The sequence below is a fragment of the Podarcis vaucheri genome (genome assembly GCF_965113315.1).
Source record: "Podarcis vaucheri genome assembly, chromosome: 6".
NCBI classification, from domain to species: Eukaryota; Metazoa; Chordata; class Lepidosauria; order Squamata; family Lacertidae; genus Podarcis; species Podarcis vaucheri.
The window spans coordinates 56,402,790-56,415,040 of record NC_138764.1 but is presented as its reverse complement, the minus strand read 5'-3'; the positions used below and the strand labels follow the sequence as shown (position 1 = coordinate 56,415,040).

The window sequence follows — 12,251 nt, the reverse complement described above, 5'->3', positions numbered from 1 at the left end:
TTAAAGTGCTTTATACACGCATAAATAAATAAATAATATCAATTATGGCAGTGGCATATTTGTTGTTCTTCTGGTATAGTGGAGCATCTTTCAAATCCTGCAGTCCCTCAACCAGTGAATAGGTACAGTTGTGCCTTCATGCCAGTGAGTAACAGGCCTGTGGGAAGGGTTAGTATTGCCACTTCTTGCAGTGGTGCCAGTTTGCCATGGAGCTTAAAATAGTTTACTTTACATTTTAAACTCAAAGCATGTAATTTAAAATCTCTAGAATCCTACCTTTCATTTTGAAAATATTTGTGTAGCTTAAAGACATTCTATTATAATATAAAAACAAACTGCAGAATAGGCTTTTGGGCCACATAAAATTCTTCTGGATTTTCCATCTCCTTTATGAAAGGTAGCTAGCTGCCTTATACCAGGACAGATTATTAAGCACATCTAGTTTGGCTCTAAGTGCTCTGTGTGCCTGTTCAAAATCATCAGGAGATTATGAGGGCTGGAAGCAGTGATTTCAGCTATGAGGCAATGAAGTGTGCAGGATCATTCCCTTCCTTCCACTCCCTCATCAAAAAAAAAAGAGTGTAAATTAATGCTCCTATTTAAGTTTTATGCATCTTCAAGCTTGTTGCTTTTATCTATATTTTCTTTTTCCAGTTCTTTTATCTGTTTGTCATGGATTTGGCTTAATTCTTCTGTTGCTATAGTTGTTTTTGTTAGAGTCAAGCTTTGTGTTCTGTTAGTTTCATTTCCATATCCTCATGACCACTGCTCCTTGTGCATTTTTCTAATCCATGGGTTGTGCCGAAGAAGATTCCAGCAAAACAGTCAGATTATCCGGGATCACTGTCCTACGTTGTTATTCATTTACTACCTCGGTACCATGAACGCCTAAAAAGTTTTACCGCTTAGCCCACAGGATAGCTTCTATTACTTTGTTTCAACCATAGACTTATTATACTTCTACGGACTTTCAAAGATTGACAAATGTGTGTTCATTTGTTTTCAAATATATTAGAGAATTTACAAGTGTACACATTTTGTTTTTGTTGTACTAAATCATGTATATTGTGCAATAAGAACTACAGTGCTATCTACTATTCTGGTCCTTGTGTTGCTTGTGTTGTTTGTTGTGTTAAGTTTGCAACACAGGGGTTTGTTGTTCTGTATTGGTGATGCTTTCTAACTTGACTATAAATTACTTGTAGTCAAGGTGAGAATGGATACGGTCAAGTTTGATGATGACACCAAATTGTTCAGGTTGATAAAAACAAAAAGTAATTTCAAGGAACTCCAAAAGGATCTTTCCAAATTGAGTGAATGAGTGATATGTGATTCAATGTAAGCAAATGTGAAGTGATGCATATTGGGGCAAGAAATCCTAATTTCATGTACATGCCAATGGGGTCTGAACTGGTGGTGAGTGACAAGGAATGAGACCTCAGGGTTATGGTGGATATTGATTACAGTGTTGACCCAGTGTGCAGCAGCTGTGTAAAAGGCAAATTCCATCTTGAGGATCATTAGGAAAAGGATTGAAAATAAAACTGCGAATAGGATAGTGCTGTTTTTCAGTTATACAGTGTGACTGTACTTGGAATACTATGTGTACTTCTGGTTGCAGCACCTCAGAAAGCCTATTGTAGAGCTGGGAAAGGTGAAGAAAGGGGCAAGGAAAATGATTAAGGGGCTGGAGCAACTCCCCTATGAAGAAAGGTTACAACATTTGGTGGTTTTTAGTTGGGGGGGGAGCAAGTAAGTGGAAACATGAGAAAAGGTGTATAGGAGTATCCATTGTGAGAAGAAAGTGGATAGAGAGGCTTTTCCCACCTGTCTAATGTCCAGTGGAGCTGACTCCAGGGCAGAAAACAGAAGTGCTTCTTCACACAGCACATAATCTGTTAAATATATTTCCACTGGATTTAGTGATGGCCACCCACTTGGATGGCTTTAAAAGGGAATTAGGCAAATTAATGGAGAATAGGGCTATCAATGACTACAACCATCATGGTTTTGCATCTAGCATCTGAGGCAGTATGCCTCTGAATACCAGTTTCTGGGAATCATCAATAGAAAGAGTGCTGTTGCACTCAGATCCTGCTTGCAGGCTTCCCATAGGCAAACAGGGTGCCTTTGATCTGATCCAGCAGGACTCTTCTAACGCTCTTAGCCATTAAAACGGGTAGCAAATATGGTGCCCTCTGGATGCTGCTGACTTACAACTCCCACCATGCACATTTATCTGTTAATGTATTTCTTGGTTACTTACTGTTATTACAATTGTCACATTTTAGTACTCGCCCTTCACCCTAAGGCCCCAGAGTGAGTTACATTTATTAAAACATAATATTACACAATATTTAAAACAGTACAGAATAACTTAGATACAAAAATAAGGTGGGTCCTAAAAATACAAACCTCAGGTGTCAAAAGCCCAGGGTTAAGATAATAGTAGTGTCAGCAGCTCTGCATGGCCCATTGATGTCAATGTACTGTTCTTTACCATCCTTTCACAGGGAGTCAAGCAGGTCAATCCACCCCATTCTTGTTCCTTCTTTCCCTGTTCTCTCTGTTCCTTGTTTTCTTTCACCCACCAGCCATCCAGATTGCAATGGGGAATGATAGTGGGGTGATAGGGGGCATCATTCAGAGCCCTTTAACTTCCCATGACTATCAGTGTGTGTGTTTCTTAATGGTTTTTACCACCATTGATTGGGAGGAAAATCACACTCTCTTCATTCTAGTGGAAGGATGTAATTTTCCCACATTGCTGAAGAGTGGGTCAGAGAAACCTGTCTGCTCTAATGCTCTGTCATTACAGCCAAGAAGGCACAATTTTCTTCCCCATTGGCAGTGGCAACACAGTTAAGAAACATGGTTGTCAATATCCTCACTGAGAAGCTGATCAGAATTCAAGTGCTAACAACAATTTTTTTATTTGGCCAAAGCCAATTAATGTGAGTTACAGGAGCTTCATGGGGTCATTTTATGACCTAGGATAGATTTACCCCATTGTCTAAAGTTTTTTGTACTGTCTGATGAGTATCAGTTATTTATGCCTGGCCTCTTCCTCTTGTTTCGAATGTGCAGTGTAGCATTGGTGACTCCCCCACCATGCACAGAAGCCAGTAAAACTTTATTCTCACTTGGATGCCAGTAGACCTATGAGTTATATGAGGAAGCTCCTTGTAAGGTGGACATCAAAATCATCAGACTATTTAGAAATCATGAGTCTCCTTCTTTGGAGGTCTTTAAGCAGAGGCTTGACAACCATATGTCAGGAGTGCTCTGATGGTGTTTCCTGCTTGGCAGGGGGTTGGACTCGATGGCCCTTGTGGTCTATTCCAACTCTATGATTCTATGAAGTCTAATTGCATCAAGTTCTTCATTTGCATTATCATTTTTAAATCATTTGTGTATAGTTGCATTCACAGTTTCCTGACTTTTCATTTTTGTTTGACAAATCTTAAAATAAAAATTGATACTATTCACCATTTCATTAAGACCTGAAGATAATACATGATTGATATCCACCCTCTTTGGAAACATATTCTGTGATTGTTTGTTTCATTCTATTGTCATGGCAATGGCTGGGAGTTGTAATTTGGGCCTCTTGTGAATAAGACTGAATTTTTCTCCCTCAAGGCACCTCAACCTTGCCTAGAGAAACTGCATACTACAGATTTAGTGTTATGTTTCAAGTCATGGATTTATATCTCTGTCATGTTCTGACATCCCTCACACCCTTGGGGATTAACCTCTGAGGTCGGGGAGACTGTGAGATTCACAGAATCATCACTTCTCAGCTGTTTTGTAGTTTAGGCATAATGGTATGTAGCCCATGATGGGCCCTTTGGTGTTGGGAGGCAGTCTAGCAGGATCCATATTGGCCAACAGTGGTGGAAGTTGCACCAGTAATTCCTGCTGGTTTTAGGCCTGCTGCTGCCAGTATAAGCCAACAGGCTTTGAGTAAAGAAGTGCTTCTGCTTTAAATCGGTAGAACTGCTATCCCATGCAGTCTACTTTGTTCATGTGGTTACCAGACTCTTTCCCAGAACAGAACTGTACTATTCTCTTCCATTCACCTTCCAGTTCCCTCCTCTAGGGTTTCAATTCTGCTGCACTTAACAGAGAGGAGGCATGATTGAAAGACTGCAGCAGCATGGGGGTGAGGATTGTAGTATTCTGCCAAAGTGTTTGTATAGATATTTTGCGTATGCTCCAATGTATGGAAATCCTGTCTTCTTCAGATCTTCTCTATATGGCTCCATACATTTATGGAGTAGGGGTGGATTTCAACAGTTCTTCTTGAAAGTCTTGTTTTAACTTGTACTGAGCCATTAAATCTGTCAACTATATATAGTTATCAACTCAGACTGAACCCCAACTCCACCCCACATATTCCCCTAGTGACACTCCATGGTCTAGCATCACTTCACATGTAAGTGAAAATTTGGCAGACGTATTGAGCTTGGAACACAAATTAACTTTGTGGGATCTTTCTGTTCTTAGGAAAAGGGTTGTCTCTCATTACAAACATATTTAGTAGAAACTCATATGCAGAAAGAGAACAGATGTCCTGGACTAATATTTGTGTGAGGTCACTTCAAGCATATTATTTTAAAAAGGGATCCATATTATTTTAAACAACTTTTACATGCCTATGTTTTAACTGTGATCTACTGAACATGGTAGAGCACATTTGTAGTAATAAACTGTTGAGTTTATACAATTCCACTCTGCTTCAGTTAGGAAGCAAGGCAGTCAAGCAAACACACTTGCACTTGCTTTGTTTACAAATAATTTCAGCTTTGTGAATTTTGGACAACACAGTATGTACTATTTATGAACAGAACAGTTCCTCGTGGATGCTAGATTAATGAATTGTGGCTAGTTATTAAATTGTTATTGACAATTAAACAACTATCCAGGCTGCACAAACAGTTTTTAATGTAATATTCTGCTAGTGAAATTTGAGGCATCATCATGTCACACTCTGCCTAATATCCTCACACATCTATATTATTTTAATGTAATTTATTATTTTAATAAGAAAACCACCTTGAGGTCCATTCGGGGGCTGAAAGTCAGGGCATAAATTTTCTAAAATAAAATATACAATAATTTAAAATATATGTCCTTTCATTTGAAGGAGGATGTCAAATGAAACATTTAGAGGCAGTTTGAAATGCACAGCCCACAAAACACCTTTCAAAGGACTCTGGAAGACCTGACAACCAGCTGTTGTCTTGTGAAGCCTATGGCAAAGTCTCCACCAGTCCGATCTTGTGGAACACTTTACAAGGGGCCTTGCTGATAGTCAGGTTTTTTGAAGCCCTTTGCCAAAGGGCCTTGCATGTGCCACCAAGCAGCTGATTGGCACTTTATGTGATATATGATGTCAGGTGTGGGACAGATGAGTGTGACTTGACCAAAATGTCCAAGCAGGTGAAATAGGGGAAGGCCTGGTGGGCCTAATTAAGCCTGGCGGTCAGAGGTTCCGCACTCCTGCATTAAAGGATGTACTTTTTCAAATAAAGGTGCATCTCTTACAAAATTATTTTAATTATATTTAGTAGCTTCAGAATGACTGGTAAAAATCCAGAAGTATGGTTACACCATATGAGCAGTTCTCTACTTGCCAGAGAATTTATAAAATGTTGCTTGATACCCATGCCAATAGATTTAATATTATTTCTACTCCAGTTTCATTTGTGGGCTACAACCCAAACATGATTAGGGGTTAAGATATCAAAATTGCAGATATTTTTACACTAGTCACAAATGTGCTGTTTAGTTCTCTGGTTCTCCAAACCAGCACTGATTTTTGCCTTTTCTGCATTATACTTCATATGCCAATTGGTCAGCCTTTGTGATGCTTTGTTGAACAGGAGGATTTCCCCCACAGGCACTGCAGTCACTCATGCTCTCAATTAAAATAGTGTCTGTATAATGAGGAACACTCTGTTCTGTTATCAGCATAGCTTATTTACCTATCATTCAGCTGTGCTGAGAGCAGCTCTGGTCTGATGGCCTTCCACCTCATGAGAAGTAGTCCTTCTGGGTCACCTTCAGACTGCTCATCATACACGCTAAGTTTTCCATCAATTAGCCCTCTTATTCCTTGCTTTTGTTGGATCCTTTACTTCACATATGCAAGGTAGTGTCCATGTCTTCATCCCTTATGTCTTGAACAAATGCATAGTCTTGCACAGCATGGTGGAAGCTTCTGAAACATTATCAGAGGTTTTCTGTGCTTTTTAAAAATCATAAATAAGCCATTTTTATTTTATGGATTCTCATTTTTCTTTCTCTGATGTCATACAGAGTTTCACACACTTACCATTTCTATTTAATAGTGAAAATGCTTTCATACACAAAACTTTTCTCCACCCAAAAGTGATAGAAGGAAAGCTCAACCACCTGGCTAGAATTGCTGGATGTTGGATATATCTAAAGAAGAGGTAGGTATACCTGTGGTGCCTTTCATCATGGCCTTGGCATGTATGGTCCTATAGGCATGTTTGTGGTCTGAGACAGGCTTTAATACAATTGCTTTTGCTAAAAAGATCTACCCAACAAGCACTTGGCAAGGGATTGCCGCTCCATTTGTGAGACTGCGTGTCGGTATTACTTGCGGAAGAATAAATGTTGCGAAAATCCAAATGTTCTCAAAAAAACAATATAGATGTATTATGATATCTTGGCTGACTTTACTGGCATATTAACTTAGTGTTGGTTTCAAATTTCACCAATTGAAAGCTGCTCTTTAAAAACATTTGTGAATAATTGCTGTATTGTCAATAAATATTTTAATGACTATTTGCAAGCTGGAAAACCTAAGTTAATACCTGCAAGACAATTCGAATAAAAATATTGTAAAGCTAATTGTTATCCATTATGTTATACAGAATGTATACTTATAAATTTATAAGTATAACATTATACTTATTTTTAAGTGGATCACAGCCAAGGCATGTTCCCTGAACAAAGGGACCTTCCAGAGCCTTGCTGTTTTTGGGTAGGATTCAATCACATACCAGCAAATTCAGGTTTGATTTGGTACTCTTTCACAACAAACTCACTTCCCTGAAGAATCAGATTTTTAATGATAAAGTAGCAGGTACATGCACTGGAAAATGTGGGATAACGCTTGCCACACTATCTTATAACATTGCCACAAACAAATCAGAATGCATGCTCAATAAATAACTGATGTAATGCAACCTCCCCACAAACTTTATGCAAACAAATCTGGATAGATGCTCAATATACAGGGCTTCTGGAAGTAACAAAAGAGTTTAAAATACTAATTCTTGCAAGTGATCTCAGACAGATGCAAATGTGAACCTCAAAGGGGGCTGAAAGTCTCGGCTTCAGGGACAAGAATGGACTGTGGTTTGAAACTCCAACAGCCATTCCTTAGGGATGTCAAAGCCCATTAGGGTTCATTTTTCATCCAGCCTCAGAAGTTTGGCTAGAATTGTGTCTTGTTGTTTTGTATGTTTGTATGTATGTTTACTTGGATTTATAGTCAGTCTCATTGATTGTGTTTATAGTGACTGCAAGGGTGTTAGACGCTGTGTTTTAGGGACTGGAACTGGTTTTCTGGCAAGGATGTTGATTATAACCCTCTGTTGTTAACCATGTAAAGTTGGCTGGTTTTAACAAGACAAATTGCAGAGAGCTGTCTTGAAGACTTGTGACAACTGTTAGACCAAAAGAATCACATTTTGCTCATTATTCTTTTGAGGAATCAGCATTATAGGTGGCCTGTCCCCCACCATTGGATCAAATAACAACTAAAACTTCTATACACAATGTAGGTGTCAGGTATTTCTCCAAAGAGATTTACTGCAACCATTTCCTCCCAATCCAAAAAGCAGTGACATAGAAATGACCCCCACACCCCATAAAGCTGGCAAGGCACTGAAGCAACAGGAATTTTCTCATACATCAAGCCCACTGCTGCAGAAAATGTTGCTCTCCTTGCTTTACAGAAATACAGTGTGAGTTAGCGGGTATCATAGTGTCACCATGCATAGGATTTACAGTGGTACCTCGGGTTACAGACGCTTCAGGTTACAGACACTTCAGGTTACAGGCTCTGCTAACCCAGAAATAGTACCTCGGGTTAAGAACTTTGCTTCAGGATGAGAACAGAAATCATGGTCTGGCGACGCGGCGGCAGCAGGAGGCCCCATTAGCTAAAGTGGTACCTCAGGTTAAGAAAAGTTTCAGGTTAAGAACAGACCTCCAGAATGAATTAAGTTCTTAACCGGAGGTACCACTGTACACTGTTCTGAAGCTACTGATCCTGTAACTGCTATGCCCTGCTTCAAACTGCTTCTGCTTCTCTCCATTGCGACTGGCATACGTGTATGTCAGCAATTTTCAAACTCCCCCCACATCCCATGAATCATTTGAAAGTTGCTGAAGGTATTGGTGGACCACTTAATGTTTTTTTTTTGCCTGTTCTTGCAATTTTAATTCCATAGAAATTTGTAATACATTAAAGTATAATATGAGAAATAAAGGGAGCAATAAAAATAAATGTGAATATTTAATGCAATGGATGTCCCATCTCCCACCTTCAAACACAAATCCAAAGACACACCGTGGACCATTTGAATGAAGCTTGCAACACTGGCGGTCCGTGGATCACAGTTTGGGACACCCTGGTTGTAAGACATGCAATCATGTTGCTCAGAACACTTGGTTGCTAGCATGAGGTCCAAGATTTAAAATCAGGGCTGTGTATAAACTCTGTGATAAAGCTTTCACTAGCACAGGCTGACATAACAAAAACCTCACAGGCCAATTCCACCACCCCTCCACCCCCGATTATTTGTAGCTCCCTTGAATAATTTGAATACCCATTCCTTGTGGTCTTTCTCACCCTAATCAAGTCAAGCAGTTATAGTCGGGATAGAAGAATTGTATAATCTGCATTGCTCCTTCTTGGATGTAGAGGTGTAAGGTGCTGCTGCCAGAATCTGCATGCCTGCTTCAACCACAAGCCACCCCTACTGCATGGCTTCTTTTGTGTCTGAGATCTTGGCTGTGAGTTCTAGAAGACCTGCTCCTGCCTTGCACCTGGCCTGGGAGGACGGGACCCAGCTACAAAAGCTGAGGTTGCTGAACAGATTACTAGGTTGGAGTACTGTTTGTGGGGCAGGGATGAGGGTTGTTGGCGGGGTTGTTACTGTTATTGATATTAGTTTTTGTATCTTTCTTTTTAGATCTTACCATGATTTATATGGAAATGGTTCAATTTAGTTGCATACTTTTGGTTGTGCTTTTTATTGTTTATGCCTACTTGTGTTATACAGTGGTACCTCGCAAGACAAATGCCTCGCAAGATGAAAAACGCGCAAGACGAAAGAGTTTTCCGTTTTTTGAGTCGTTCCGCAAGACGAATTTCCCTATGGGCTTGCTTCGCAAGACGAAACGTCTTGCGAGTTCTTGCGAGTTTGTTTCCTTTTTCTTAAAGCCGTTAAGCCGTTAATAGCCGCTAAGCCATTAATAGCCGCTAAGCCACTAATAGCCGTGCTTCGCAAGACAAAAAAAACGCAAGACGAAGAGACTCGCGGAACGGATTAATTTCGTCTTGCGAGGCACCACTGTATTTGTAATTATGTAAAATATTCCATGTTGTAAGCCACCTTCAGCATGGTTTTAACTATAGAAAGGCAGACTACAGATCAAATGATGTGTGTATGTTTGTATTCCCTCTGCATATGAATTGTTGGGAGAGTGAAAATGTTATGTTCTGTTGTTGTCACTGAGGTGAGCATGAAAGAACAAACATAAGGAACCAAATGATAGAGAAGAAAACATGGTAAAAAGGAAGAGTGGAGGAAAAATGGTGGTGCACATAGATCTGTGAGATAAAGAGAAGAAGAGAGGCAGCAGGGAGGTGAGGATGCAAAAAGACTTGTGAGATGGGAAACAAAAATAAGAGTAGGTGTTGGATTTTGTCTGTAGAAATTCAGATGTTTGGATTTATAAGGGTCAGTGGCCTGCTTATTTATCCTTACGGGGCAAATCAAAACTTTTAAGATGGCAAAGGAATGTTTAGGACTGTATATAATGAATCATTTAAAGTTAATGTATACAGACAAAACTGTGTTACAAAATGCTAGCCAAACTACTGATGTCACCGTCTTATATTAATAAAAGTATAAAAGTCACCCTCAGAATGCTTTGAATTATATGCCCCTGCTCTAAGGCAGACATAATCTGGAGCAAGATATTCTGCATTAAGGATCACCTTGGTACAGATTCTTTCTTGAGCAGCTAGGCAGTGAGAGAGGAATGAGACAAGTGGCAGAAGTATAGTAAGGTGGAAGTTTGTATTGTCCTCTAAAGATTAAGGTACTCCTGATTTTTGCTAGTGCCAACGTCTGAAAGAAGTCTGAGTAACTGGAAACTTTCTACAGAGGGAAGACACGCACATTGCTATTATCATATTAGTTCGAATGGCTTATTATTCTAGCTCTTGAATGTATACACATTTACTTATTAAATAATTAATTAACAACAGAACCCAACTTATTAAACAGCTCCCACCACATATCGTTAGCAGCAGGAAGTGAACCAACAACAAATAACATGATCCGTTAATACTGAATGGCCTCGTTTAAAGATCCTGGGAAGGATTCAACATTGTGCTCTTACAATTTCTCCGTCAGTACAAGCATTTCAGCTTTCCCAGTGGAATAATCTAATGTCTCCTCCTCCTGCATGCTGTTCTGGGGGTTCTTCAGACCCCATCCTTCCCACCGCTGAGCCAGTGCAGAGGGCGGGGAGAGGAGGGGAGGGAGGAAAGTGCCTTGCACTAGCAGAACTCATTGCACTGACTCCTGCTAGCACACCTACTTAGTTGAATCCAGCCCACTGCTCTTCTGTCAGACTCCCTGCAGTTGCTTTGAAGCTGCTGTGTGCCATCAACACTCAATGCCAGAGTTATGATCTGTGGCTCTTCTCTCGGGGATTATTGTGAAAGTATTTATGCCTCTTTGTTTTTCCATAGCCGTTCCAGTTGAAATCCTTTCTTCTCTCCTTCCCTCCTCGCCGTCTGTGTTCTGCAAAGCTATTTTTCTCTTCTCAATTAACTCCCTTCCTCTTCTTGTCAATTGCCATGGATCCTTCCTTCCCATTTCCCATGTGCAACTTGCTCCCACATTCTGCTCCAATAGGGATTTGCACTAGTTCCACACACACACACACACACACACACACTTGGGTGCCATTAAAATGCTATTGCTTAAGAAAATGAAAACTTAACTTAATAGCTTGCATTGTGCTTCCTTCCCCTTTCCTCCACAGAACATCCCTACTCTGGGAAGTGTAGCAATAACCATGGTGCTCCACAATTGTGATGAGGTAGCAGTGGCTGGATTTGGTTATGACATGAGCTCTCCAAATGCACCACTACATTACTATGAAAACATCAAGATGTCTGCCATCAAAGAGGTAAGGTACTCTATGTTCAGTAGGCAGTAGCCTTGATAGCTAAATCCATGTTCAGAAGCAGAATATCTCTGAATACCAGGTGCAGGAAACAAACAATGGTGGAGGGCTGCTCTCTTCCTACACTTCTCATTGATTTCCTGAAAGCATATATTGGCCACTTTTAGAAACAAGATGGTAGACTTTGTGGACCCTTGAACTGAGCCAGCTATTTATAAAGCAAAATAGTTAACTAGTGGTTTTCCCTCCATGGAGGAAGCTAGAAAAGACAACAAAGCAAATCCAATATCACCTGGATGTTGTGCTGCTAGGAACTCATACAAATAGTGGAAGCTCATATTTCATTACAGCAGAATCCTGTGTTTTTTTCACTTCCCGACCAGCCATTATAAAGGAAAAGGTACAGGAAAGTGTGATAGAGAACAGATAATTTAGAAGAACAATGAGGGCCTTCGCAAGGCGTTGTTGGCCATTTTCCATTTATGTAACTTACAATTGCTACTTAAGCGACATCCAAGCTACAGACCCAAACTGGTTTTAAATAGTTTGTAACCATCATGGTTTTCCCAGAACAATGCTGAAAAACCATATAGTTTTGTGAGGCTATGGATAAGTTTTTTTAATTGGAGATCCCTAAATGGAACTATATTGGAGGGGGGAAAGTGCATCCTATAGGGCGAAAAATACGGTATGTGGACCAGGGGTGGGGAACCACAGGACCAGGGGCCAGATGCAGCCATTCAAGCCATTCTGTCTGGCTCTCATGACTCTTCCCAGAC

At 40.1% G+C, this 12,251-nt stretch overlaps 1 protein-coding gene across 9 annotated transcripts in view; it reads left to right on the top strand.

Moving 5' to 3' along the window:
* Positions 1 to 12,251, top strand: part of ST3GAL3 (ST3 beta-galactoside alpha-2,3-sialyltransferase 3) — a 184,169-nt gene that overhangs the window by 152,075 nt on the left and 19,843 nt on the right. For 8 of the 9 annotated variants that reach the window (XR_014221310.1, XM_082228914.1, XM_082228913.1 and 5 more), the window contains one exon: positions 11,329 to 11,475. The exons of the other annotated variant lie outside the window; for it this stretch is intronic. Coding sequence is in view for 7 of the 8 variants with exons in the window: in XM_082228914.1 (XP_082085040.1) it covers positions 11,329 to 11,475 (147 nt within the window). In the remaining variant the exon portion in view is untranslated. The remainder of the gene's footprint in view (positions 1 to 11,328; positions 11,476 to 12,251) is intronic. 9 annotated transcript variants of the gene reach the window in all.